At 38.7% G+C, this 13,602-nt stretch overlaps 2 protein-coding genes across 3 annotated transcripts in view; one reads left to right on the top strand and one right to left on the bottom strand.

Annotated features, from left to right (window-relative positions):
• The window catches only part of SLC1A3 (solute carrier family 1 member 3), an 81,015-nt gene that overhangs the window by 30,440 nt on the left and 36,973 nt on the right, over positions 1–13,602 (top strand). The gene's annotated exons all lie outside the window — the stretch shown is intronic.
• Positions 460–2,559, bottom strand: LOC132676713 (cell division control protein 42 homolog). The gene has a single exon (XM_060628735.3). The coding sequence runs from the start codon at positions 2,485–2,487 to the stop codon at positions 1,912–1,914; it is 576 nt and encodes a 191-aa protein (XP_060484718.2). The 5' UTR covers positions 2,488–2,559; the 3' UTR covers positions 460–1,911.

Consider the following 13,602-nt stretch of genomic DNA (forward strand, 5'->3'; position numbering starts at 1 on the left):
AAAGTACTCCCAAACACAAAGACACTCAGTCTATTGATTCTCATTTGAATAGACTTCTGCTAGGAGAACCGCATACCCTGAAAATGTTTGGGTACCTGTGTTCCATTATGAAAGACTTGTCTGTGTCCCAGAAAGCCAAGTAAAAAGATGCTGGAATGTCTATCAACAGACACACACACACACACACACACACACACACACACACACACACAGAATTTCTACAGCCAGACAAGACTTTCTGTGACAATGTCATGGATTGTATGTCTCCAGGGCACGCTAAGTATCCTGTCATCTCTCTGTTCAGTGTTTAGAGAGCATCTCCTGATAAGCAGAAAGAAGATTTTGTGATGGGATTACTCTCTGCTGGAGGATTGATCTGCCGGAATTATCTAGCCAATTTTGTTTCTGGCTGGAATCTAGGTTTTTACGTTTTATTTTATTTATTTTTTTTTTTTGAAGGGTTTTTTGTTTGTTTAATACATCTGAAAAGAACGCATGTACAAAGAATTGAGACATGTGAAAGCATTGGTTCGACACTAATGAATCTACAAGAATTAGGATTTGGGGAAGGCGGAGAAGATTACCTAAACATTTTTAAAAATTGGGAACTGCAACCAAAATAAGCAGATAAAATCCCCATTAACACTTATGAAGAGTCTTCATAAGACTCCATGATTTTTTTTACTAAACTAGAGAGCCGTAACTAGCTACTCTAGGGTTCCTCGTATGCAAAACAGAAGTAAGGGGATTCCCCTGACTGGTCCCCACGTTGTTAAATGTCCTCCCCACCCCCACACGCACCCCCAGCTTCTTCATGAAGCAGGTCTGTCTCCATCCTCCAACTTGAAAGAGGATGTGCATCATTCCACAGACATCTGTCTTCTAGCACCACCCCTCACACTTCCTCCATCTACCAGGTCTCCGGCTGTGTTCTAGGAACACCGTATCATACGCCATTAAGCTGGACATCTACGCTAAGCATGTAAGACAATGACTGACAGGGAAAAAAACGGTTTTTAATTACGTACTCAATCCATTTGGTGTATTTCAAAAGGTCAATACTTTTCTTCATTTATCAGTGAACGAAGTTAGAAATTAACTTCAAAAAAAAAAAAAATCAGCAAATGGCAAACAAATTTCCTTGAAAGTCACAGTCACATATAGAGTGCATCCTAGAAAAGAGGAGGGGCAAGACAGGTTCCACCCGCTTTCATGAGTTTCATCAAGTACTAGACCTACTCAAGGGTGGAGAGAAAGGCAACTTTCAAAAAGGAGTATGTTATTAAATGAGGCATTTACTATACTCCTTCCTAAGAGCACCAGGTGGGGGACAAGTGTTCTAAACTAGATCTAGGAAGTGGAATGTGGAGTCAATCCATCCTCCTCCCCTTAAGGGCTGTCCAATGGTTACTGAATTTAAAAAACATGACTAAATAAAAACAAACCCCACACACACTCCCCCCCCCCAAAAAAAAGAAAAAAACAAAAACAAAAAGAACAAAAACAAAAACAAAACCCCTAAATGTCCCGGATTATTCTCCAGAGTGGATGGAGCCCCGGGAGCAGCTTCAACAGCCCAAATTAGTCTGTTACAGAGTCATCACAAGCATGCCTTGCTTTTAAACAAAAACAAAAACAAAAACAAAAACAAAAAATTTTTTTTTGAAACGACAGAACAAAAACTAGTACTAACCGCTTTTCTGACAATACACAATTACTCAAATTAACGAGTACTGAGAGGGGGACGGGGACCATACCTATGGGCCTTGTCTCACACGAGTGCATGTGGGTAGGTGCAGGGCATTTGTCATTATTGCAAAAACGAATTTTAATTTTCAATCTTTAGTTTGATTTAACATTGCTTTTAGTACGACGCTGACACCAGCTGTGCGGAAAGGGCTCTGGAGATGTTCATAGCAGCACACACCTGCGGGTCTTCTTCGGTTCTGGAGGCTCCAGGGCAGCCAATATCGCTTCGTCAAATACATTCTTTAGGCCTTTCTGTGTGAGTGCAGAACACTCCACATACTTGACCGCCTTCAGGTCACGGGCCAGCTTTTCAGCAGTCTCTGGAGTGATAGGCTTCTGTTTGTTCTTGGCAAGTTTCTCAATCGTAGAGGGGTCATCTCGGAGATCAATTTGGGTCCCAACAAGCAAGAAAGGAGTCTTTGGACAGTGGTGAGTTATCTCAGGCACCCACTTCTCCTTCACATTTTCAAATGAGGATGGAGAGACCACTGAAAAACAGACTAGAAATACATCTGTTTGTGGATAACTCAGCGGTCGTAATCTGTCATAATCCTCTTGCCCTGCAGTATCAAAAAGTCCAAGAGTATATGGCTCTCCACCAATCATAACTGTGACTGCATAGTTGTCAAAAACAGTCGGTACATACTCCGATGGAAATTTATTTGTTGTGTAGGATATCAGGAGACAGGTTTTACCAACGGCACCATCGCCCACAACAACACACTTAATTGTCTGCATTGCTGAAACAGTTTCGTATCCACTTTAAATATTTCAAATTCAATGATGACCTCAGCTTCTCCGCCGGGGCGTTGGCCTAGGTTTTTACGTTTTTTGTTTTTTTTTTTTTAAATTTTTTTTTTTCAACGTTTATTTTATTTTTGGGACAGAGAGAGACAGAGCATGAACGGGGGAGGGACAGAGAGAGAGGGAGACACAGAATCGGAAACAGGCTCCAGGCTCCGAGCCATCAGCCCAGAGCCCGACGCGGGGCTCGAACTCACGGACCGTGAGATCGTGACCTGGCTGAAGTCGGATGCTTTAACCGACTGCGCCACCCAGGTGCCCCGGTTTTTACGTTTTAAAACCTTTTTAAAACTTTTTAGCTGCCTCATGGAGAAAATGTTTGCAATAGTCTCAGATCCCCAGGTTGCAAGGCAGCACACAACCATGATCACACTTGTCTTACTAACCCATCAATATCTACAATATCTGTGTAACACTGTTTTCAAATGTTTGTTTCCAGGACTTCCTCATGTGGGGAAAGAGGTTTTGCCATCTGTGTATGTATGTATGTATGTGTGTATGTTTGTATGTATGTATGTATGTATGTATGTATTTTAAACAATTGCTTGAGTTTCTTCTACCCAAGTTTTCTTCAGAGGAAAGAAAATTCCTCTAAATTACTAAGAGGGTTTCCTTTCACAGGGTACTGCAGGAAAGGTGGCCAGTGTCTGAGTTCTTTGATTCTAGAGATGAGTAAACAAATCAGGAGCTGTTGGCTAATGTCTTAGGAAGAATTCTATAGGAAGAGCAAGATAGGTCTCCTAGATCCAGCCTGCTAAGACAGCATCCATATTACCAGAATTTGTCAGTACTTTCCAGAAAAAATATCTGTATATATACACACACAATCTTGTTTCATCTGTAATATCCCTGGATCCCCTCCCCGATCTACACTCTGTCCCACTACTGGATTATTTTGAAGCACATGCCAGAAATTTCATTACATTTCTGAAAGCAAAGAAGACATAAGACAGGTATAATATTTTAAGATGATACATATTTTATGTTTCTTTAATGTCTATGCCATCCCTCAACATACACACATATACCCCAAGAGCTGTCAATCACTTGAAGACAGTTTTGCCAACCAAGCTCTTTACTTTCCTTCCATTCGTGGTACAGACTTCTCTACCGGTGTTTTACATGAATTACCAAAACGCTTCTGCAGACAGAGCATGACACGTCTTTAGTAGGGGATGATGCAGTAGATGCTTATGCTATGAAATTTGGGGGCACAATTTTTCCTTAGAGCACAATATGAACACAATATGTGTACGTGCACACATAGCTTTGTATGTTTGTTCTTTTTTCCAAAGTCCTTCTAACTCAAAAAAGTACTATAGTCTTACAGTGCCTCAACTGTTGCTAACTCTTTTAATTTACAACTTTTCCAGAATTTGTTTTTCTACTAGATTATTTGTAAGTAAGCTGTAATGTGAATGCAGTGTTCTTAAAGGTGTTTGTGCTAAGAGGTGAAGTTTCATTATTTTAAAGCCATTTACCTAAAAGTATGTCACAAAAGTTTCCCAAATTATAATATAGGGATACATAACAAGAAAAAAATCCTTAATATCAGCGTACACACTAAATATTTAAGAAAAAATGGAAACATTAGTAGCTTCCATCCTGGACTCTTGCCATGTTTTTTTGTTTGTTTTAGAATCAACTTCAGGAGTCTTCTCTTGAGACATATGCTTAATGACATATCTGCAAGCATTCCTTTTTGGCATGGACTCTGAACATAGTTTTAGAGCCAGGCAATGTAGTAGTTCTTAATCACATTTAGAAATAACAAAACGAAAATTCATAACGCTTTTATGGGTACATGAAAAATGTTTACATATTAAATTCTATATGATATAGGAACACATTTACTATGAGATAGTGTGACTCTTATGCAGTATAAGGGAAAAACTGTATGGGGCGCCTGGGTGGCTCAGTTGGTTAAGGGTCTGACTTTTGGTTTCAGCTCAGGTCATGAACTCACAGTTCGAGCCCCACGTTGGGCTCTGTGCTGGCAGTGCAGAGCCTGCTTGGGATTGTCTCTTTCCCTCTCTCTCTGCCCCTCTCCCACTTGTGCTATCTCTGTCACTCTCAAAATAAATAAATAAATAAACTTAAAAAAATGTTTTAATAAAAAATAAAAACTAACAACATATTTCCATGTACAGTATAAGCTATTAAACCTAAGCATGATTGGCAATTTTAAATCCTCTAATACCATATAGATATAATAGTTTATGGTTTTCAAGCCCTTTTATCTGCTAGCATTCAGATCAGTAGAAGTTAAGAAAGGCTTAAAAAAACTTTTTGGCGGAAAATCTTAAAACTGAGAGAATTCAACCTGTGGACTTTAATCTGTTCATTGCTTTTCCCTTTGAATTGAGCACCCAGCAGCATTTGATTTTAGGAGAAAACATTCGGGTTTAGCTTACAACACAGGTATCCAATGGGAACATGGCTTGAAGTCTCTATATAATTTCCTATCAAATAAACATCTGAACAGTAATTTAACAACTACCAAGTGAGGTTAGGTGCCTGAGAAGTGCTGCATATACACGTACACACACTTTGCTTATGTGAAAGACAGTTACATCACAACGTGTTATCAGACTTTCAACTGCTAGAGACTCTTGCTGCAAAACATTACCACCCACCACTAACCTTCTCCTTGTTCCTTAGAATGAGAGAAGCTAGGGGCATCTGGCTGGGTAAGTTGGAGGAGCATGTAACTCTTGATGTGGGGGTCGTGAGTCTGAGCCCCATGTTGGGTGTAGAGATTACATACATACATGCGTACTTATATACATAAAATGATAGAAGCCATTTTATGAAGGGGGTTCTTTTACTTCTATGAAGCCCCTAAAATTACTTATTGGTATTGGTAGATTTATGCTTATCTTATTTCAAAGTGGCACTTACTGTTTGTTTGTTTTTTTTTAAGATTTTATTTTTAAGTAATCTCTACACCCAACATGGGGCTTGAACTCATGACTCCAAGATCAGGAGTCGTGTGCTCTTCTGACTGAACCAGCCTAGCGCCCCTTTTAAGATGGCACTAATTTTTTTTAATAGTTTTATTGAGATGCAGTTCATATGCATGCACTTTGTGTGTGTAATTCAATGGCTTTTAGTGTATTCAGAGTTGTGCATCTATCACCATAATCCATTTTAGAACATTTCATCACCCCAAAAAGAAACCCCACACTCCTTAGCCATCATCCCCTAATTATCCCATTTCCCCAGCCCTAGGAAACACCAATCTATTTTCTTTCTCTACAGATCTGTGTATTCAAGACATTTCGTCTACATGGAATTTTATAGTATATGGTCCTCTGTGACTGGCTTCTTTCACTTAGTATATCTTCAAAGTTCGTCCATGTTGTCACATGTATTAGTATTTCATTCCCTTTTATGGCCACATAATATCCCATTATATGGACATACCACAGTGTCTTTATCCATTTATTAGTTGGTGGACATTTGAGTTGTTCGCTTTTTTTTTTTTTTTTTTTTTTTTTTGCTATAACGAATAATGTTGCTAACGACATTTATGGGCATATGTTTTTATTTCTCTTGGGTATATACCTTGAAGCAGAATTGCTAAATCATATGGTAACTCTGCTTGATCTTTTGAAAAACTGTCAGACTGTGTTCTGTATTAGTTGCACTATTTCACATCCCCGCCAACAGTGTATGAGAGTTCTAATTACTCCACATTCTTGTCAGCATTTGCTATTCCTTGGGTTGAGGGGGTGGGTTTTTTTGGGTTTTTTTGTTTTTTGGGGTTTTTTGTTGTTTTTTGCTTTTACCTGTAAAGATTCATATTTTAGCTAAAACTTTTGAAGTCCTAAGATATGTAGTCTGGGCATTATAATTATGCGTTTTCATTTCAAAAAGAGAAAAATTCAAATATTAAGTCTTTGGCTATGTTAAAATATTATTGAAATCCCTTAAAATGTATGTAGACTAATCAGTTATAACTTTTGGCTACATTAAAATATAATGTGTTAATTTCTTGAGTTACAGTGAATAAAAATAAAGTTAATTTTTAAAATGTCAGGTGACACAACAATGTGAATATACTTAACACGACTGAACTATACATTTTCAAAGAGTTAAGATGGTAAATTCTATATGATTTTTAACACAATTTAAATTTTTTCTTAAATCAGGTGTAACCTCGTAATGTCAATTCTTTTGGAAGACGCACTCTAAACGGTTGTTTGCTCCTTGTTCTAACCTATCACGGCTAGAGTTTTAACACAAAGCTTTCAACAGACTGCTTGGGTCAGAGAACTTTCTCCCCATGCCTAATTTTCACTTTTGGAGATATGGAGTATAGATACTCGGGTGAGCAGAATGTAAGTTCTCCAAGGCAGTGATCAGATAATCTCTAAATCGACACATTCCTCAGCCGCCCCAGTGGTTGTGCTGAAGGCGTGGTTGGGGGTGAGGTTGAGGAAGACACAGACTGAAGCAAGAGAACCTCTGGATGACAGAGTCGAGCCCCAACCCCCCCCCACCCCTCTCCCCACCGACTCAAGGAGCGTGGACGCCAAGACGGAGGTGCTGACACAACCCCCTAGTGTCAGTGGCCTGGTACATCTTGATTTACAGAATGGCCTCCTGCCCTGGTGGTGAGAATTCTGTTCAGATCTTTTACAATACTATTGAATTACATATTTCTTATCATTCTTTTGACTGTGAGCTATAATTCCAGGTGAATTGTTTTCCATTCAGAAAGTAAATGTTTGCTCTCCTGAGGTGTCTGCACTTGGGGGATGCAACAAGAGTCCCTGTAATTGTGTTTTGGGGGCACCCCGCTTTGTCAAGCACTAGTGAGATCTCAAATCCAAATCTTAACTCTGCATCTTTGAAGAATTACTTCTCCTGCCTCTTGACCTGGAAGAGCCAGAATGAAGTTTGCAACTGGCCATTCTCAGTCACTTGGAAGATTGTTTCATTCAGCTTCCACCTAATTTCTTGAATTCCCAGCAGTGAGTTTTACTTTTGCTTGATGAGCTGATTTGTCATGATCCTGATTATTGCTAACTTTTATGCCTGAACAGGGTTACAGCCCAAGCAACTTCTTGTGTTGATGTTGACATCCTTTTACAGATGTAGACATAATGTATGAGTTAGTTGTAAGTCATTCCTTTGTGTTTCATTAAAGAAACCCCCTGAAGACTCTTTGGTATAAGTTAAATTTAAGCCACTGAACACTTTTTACAAAAGAATAAAACGATATTATTCAAGGAAAACGAAAGATGGTTGGGTCTTTTGAAGTTACCAGCAAGAAGGGCAACATGGGTGCTGCTGCTGGACACAGGGTGGATTTTTGGTATGACCAAAGGAACTCTGGAATTGTAAAGAACACCGATAGAGTATTACATGAACTATCCTTGATAACAAGGGCTGGGTTTTTTTCACTAACAATTGGTTTCCTCTGTTTATTTTGCTGTTTCAGATTATCCTTTCTGTGTTGAAATCCACACAAGGGGCATAAGATTAAAACCCTCGAAAAATAAACAAAATATCCCAAGCTTTTTGGAAATCTAAATGTTAGACATTGTTCAGTAATGTCTGCCCCCTGTGGTTGGACAAAACCACACTCTGGTATGTGTGTTGGCTTTATTCTCCTGCCCTGTGATTTGCTTTTGGTGGCTCAGAGCCAGAGTGGCCTCTCCAAATGCAAGCTTCATGAAGGCAGACAGTGTGCCTCCACTTTGATTAAGCTGCGTAGTCAGCCTCCTCTGTAGGTGTCCCCAGCCCCACTCCCCCACACAGTGCTGTGGAGCAGTTGTCCACGTTGACAATGACAATCTAACCTGCCTACTGGGAAAGGGGAATTGGATATTAGAAGGAAAACAATTTGTGGCATCATATTTGTGGTCTCTTTAAGGAGAAAATTCCACCGAGTGGTTCCTAAGTCTTTGAAAACTTTCTACTTCAATATTTTTTATTTCAAGAAATAGAAATTACTCACTTTACTCATGAATACTGCTCAAAAAAGGAATTTTTGAGGGAAAAAAAGATCTCTTGAAACTCTGCAGGTACAAGTAATTCCTGCAAGGGGGAGTACAAATAGTGTCCGCGAGGGAAGCAGAGGCAAAGGCAAAAATTTTAAAGAACCACAGATCACCCCGTCCGTGTTCATTGTGCTATTGGGATAAAAGACTTAGGGATAGAACTGGTCCCATGGGGTGTTTCTCACTGAAGTCATCTCTGTCCACAGCCCAAAACGCATCTATTCTGATAAACTATACATCCCAGATGACATCATGTTATAAAATACGTATTTGTCAAGAATTGTGATGGAATTAGACTCTGCCCACATCATACTCACACAAGAGATGCAAAGAAAGCTGCATGATTCTGCATGGCTAAGGTTTAACTTTCATTTGTTTTCTTTAATTAGCCTATTGGAAAAATGTAGTTCTTCCGTGGTAGTTTCAAGTAAGAATCTAATTTGATCATTTTCCTCTTAAAATATTTTATGAATCCTGTGAGTACTCAGCAAACACTCACTGTTAACCAATTTCCATTTTCAGCCACATGCCAATCATAATACAACTTTTTAAGGGGACTTGAATGAAATAATTTAATTAATTTTAATGCACAAAAGGCAAAATTAGCTGCCATGAATTTCTCTGGAGCAAAGCATACTCAATCCTTCCAAATAAATGTTTTCATTTTTGACATTCAACCAAGATACACTCAAATTCAAACGTATCTTTTATTAAGTAAACATTTTCTTTGGCATTCAGAATTCCAAACTTTGTTCAGCAAAGAGAGAGAGAGATGAGAGAGAGAGGAACAGAGATCAAATCCATTAAAGCAAATTTAATCAATTTTACTTTGGTACAGTATTCCTGCCAATCTACCCATTTGGTCTACTTACACTGAAGAATATATAAAAATTAAGGTAAAATCAGTGCTTCTTTCATGGAAAGAGATTTTTGGTCAGCACCAGAAAAAGGCAGATTGTGGTCAAATTTTGACCGAAAGGCTATTTTCTTAACAAACATCCAGACTCCAATTATCCATTTTATTTTATTTTTACAACTGAAATCAGTTTTTGAGAAAAGGCAGCAGTCATAACCATTATTATGTGGTACAAGAGAGTGGTTTCTTTTATCACAATGTATCACAGTAACTTCATGGCTTTTTTTGTTTCTTGTTTTTAATTCATGCCAGCCTTTATGTGGAGAAGGCTAAAATAGGCTCTGAGAGCTATGGGTTTATGGTGAGCATTTAGAATCCTGCTATTTGAATTGTCTATTATTTTCTATAGCGTTATAAAATTAGGATTAATGTATGATATTCTGCATTTCTGTGTGATCGCCTAGAATTTTCTTTCAATTAAGGCATTAATCAACTTCAGACTTACCATTTGGTTTGTATTTATCCTTTTTTATTTTGAGGATCAAACACATAGATATGTAGGAAATAGTATTTTATTCCTCTAAATACCTTTCCATCATTAAGTTTCTAAAAATTAATGCACTGTCTCCATGTTGAAATTTTAAAAGATCTGTATATTTGATCATTTTATATACAGACGAGACTAGCCACTCTGAGCAACAAATTTAAGTTTCAAAAATTTAATTTAGAAACTTTTCAAGGAATTTTGAGTTTTGTGTCAAGACATTTTTACTGATGACTAATATAATTTGGAACACAGTTCTTAAATCAATTTGAGCCTGCAAAATCTACCATTTTTGCTCCCCATAATTAATCAGATCTTAGAACAACCTCCCAATGTTTTCTGTACTGTAGCTCATACTGTCTCCCCCTCTGTGCAATCTGAGTGTTTGGCTTTTACAGTGTTTGGTTCCCCTGAGAAGGTATTCATGGTTTCTATGGGCTTTGTTCACAATCATGGCATTCTTGGAGGATAAACCCTTTGGCCTTCTTGTGACACTGAGCTACTGATACCAGCCTCCCACATGTACAGATAGCTGAAATCCACATTCAAAAAGTGCGACCTCATCAGGAAGGGGGCTTGAAAAGAACTTCTTTAAGCATGAGCAGGCCCACTGTGTTGCTGGTCTTTACAGACGAGTATTCTCTCTCTTCTTCCTTTCAACCACATACATTGTCGAAAGACTCAATGTCGAAAGTGCAGGATTTGATCTCTCATGACTCCAGCTGCATAAATGACCTGTGGTTCAAGGGTTACTAAGATTTCAACAGAAGGAAAAAATATGAAAACAAAAAACCATTCAAAAGAAACACCGCAAATATACACTTTTACATACATATAATGAACAGCCCTAATTGTACAGTTCAGTTATTATAGTCTTTATGTGTGTTTAATTATAAAAGTCACCAAGTCAATCCTAGCTGAATGAACTTATCTGATGAGCTCATGGGTAAAAGAGTCTCTGTATTTTTTATCTCTATCAGGAAAAATGGACAATTGGCTTAAATTCCTATTTTAAGGATTCTCGAAGAAAAGAACAATCCTATCTTCTGTTGATTCCTAAGATCGAGACTGAAAAGTGTCACAAAGAACAGGGCTCTAGCCTATCTGTAGTTCATTATTTGTTTAAAAAAAAAAAAAAAATATATATATATATATATACACACACACACACACACACACACACACACACACACACATATTCCTCCTATCTCCTTCAGGAACTTCATTCCAGTAGATTTGTTCTAAAACAATTTCCGACTGTTGAAAGATCAAGGTAGAGTTCACTTGGAAAAAAATATCCTAAAGGAAAGTCCAGATGAATGGTTCTCAAAATCTGTCCAGTTCCAACCTACTTGAGGGATAAAACTCGCTCTTCTTAGTGATTAATAGTAGCTAATATATTTGTTTGTTTTGTTGTGTCTGTTTTTGGTGTGGGGGGAGCAGAAGGAGCTATGTAAACTTGTGTAGTTTAAAAGGGCCCTAAAGATTTTTCTGATACCGTGATACTCATTTTCTCCTCTTCCCAACCCTTGAGAAAGATGTGCCTTCCCAATTGAGAATAACTGTGCATTTTTCAAAACTAATGAATTATAAAATGCTCCATCATGGATTACTGTAGTGCATTTAAAATTTACTTCAAAGCCTTTAGGGTTATTGATTTCACTTTCAGTTTCTTTTCAGGAATAAACTACTGGGTAAACTGAAAGTCAAGTCTAGGAATGTCAGCCTACCTCACTGTTTTTATATGGGGCATGCAAGTCTTAGTGCAGAGACAGGTGGGGAAATAAGATTAAATGTTAAATGAACTGGTTCACTTTTTCTACCTTGACCTCTAGCTCTGGGATGAGAACGAAAGACTTTTCTCCTTGATACAGGATAGGGACTTTCTATAGTGTGAGGGAAAGTAGTTTCCGGTAGAATCACTTATGTCTAAAAAAGAGAGTTCTTTGCCCAAAACATAGTAATGCCCATTATCATTTGTTTAGAAATTAACAATAATCTCTTAATAATATTATCTAGTCCATTTTCAAATAGCCCCATTTCTTTTCTCCCTTTCTTTTTCCAGTTTATTAATTTGAATCAAGCCACATCTTATGTTGGAAATGTTTTGTATCCTTTAGATTTGTTTTTTATGTTTATTTGTTTTTGAGAGAGAGAGAGAGAGAGAGAGAGCGCGTGTGCATGCACATGCACACGAGTGGGGTAGGGACAGAAAGAGGGAGACAGAGAATCCAAAGTGGGCTCTGTGCTGACAGTAGAGAGCCTGATGCAGGGCTCGAACCCGGGAGCCCGGAGATCATGACCTGAGCTGAAGTTGGACATTTAGCCGGCTGAGCCACCCAGGCTCCCCTGTTTTGTATCTTTTAAATCTCTTGATCTATAGTTTCTCTCTCTCTCTCTCTTCACCACTCTCTCTCACTCTCTCCCACTCTTTTCTTTTGCAATTTGTTTGTTGAAGAGACTAGATGGTTTGTCATGTAACATTAGCTTTCCACATCTGAATTTTGCTGATCATATCTGTCTAGTGTTTTTGACTTCTTTCTCTGTCTCTCAGACCATGATTTTAGGTCAAGAGATTCACAAACAGGTACAAGCACTAGAAGTCTATAACACAATAGAGACCTTGAAGAGCCTTAGTGACCATAGCTCTTAGGAGCTGGTAGAACTCAGTTGGCCAGAGAATATTGAGTTAGGCAGGGCTACCCTTTGAGAATGGGATTCTTTCATTTGTTTCAAAGTGGGCATGAGATGGGGCTCAGCCACCTGGGTGGCTCAGGTCATGACCTCACAGTTTGTGAGTTCAAGCCCCTCATGGGGCTCTGTGCTGACTGCACAGAGACTGCTTGGGATCTCTCTCTCTCTGCCTCCCTCTGCCCCTCCCCCGCCTGCACACAAACGTGTGCATGTGCTCTCTCTCCTCTCTCTCTCTCAAAACTAAATAAATAAAACTTAAAAAAAAAAAAATGGGCATAGGCTACAGAATGAGTTACCAGGTATGTGCATAACTAGAACTGTATACAAAATAAACTTAAAGGCCCAGTAAAGACCTCATAATTCTAAGCTCTCCTCTCTGCCTAGAAAGGACCCACAGGTCCCTTCCAAGTTACTAAGATTTTAAAACGGCTGGTTCATTATTATGAAGATGGTGAGTTCATGTAGAATAAATTTATTCCTGGGGGAAGAATGTAAATATTGGAGGGGGAATTCAGCAATTTTCAATTTAAAAAGAAAGAGAAGGAAAACTATTATAAAGGGGTTTTGCTGTTGTTGTTTTATCAAAGTGAAATGTAGAAACCAGAAGCTACGGCAGAAACTTAGTCTCCTCCTCTGGTTCCTCCCCATCCCCAGGCTTGTGGATTCTACCTCCTTAACTCTGACTTCTGCCTCTGGCCTCTGCCCCTGCCCTAGCCCAGACAAAACCGGCTCAGTCCTAATCTACAGTATCAATTCCCCTGCTCTGTCCCCCTGCCTGCTTTTTTGCACGAAGACTATAGAGTCTAACTAAAGAGTTGAGTAACTCTGAGCTTACCCCTCACATTGCTTTTGGAATAAAGGTCAGTTGTGCGTATGTCTTCTGTGGCTTCTGCCTATCCCTTTCCATCTCATTTCTCACCTCCCGTGTCAAATCTTCTCCAGCC

Source organism: Panthera onca, chromosome A1 (genome assembly GCF_046562875.1).
Source record: "Panthera onca isolate mPanOnc1 chromosome A1, mPanOnc1 haplotype 2, whole genome shotgun sequence".
NCBI lineage: Eukaryota > Metazoa > Chordata > Mammalia > Carnivora > Felidae > Panthera > Panthera onca.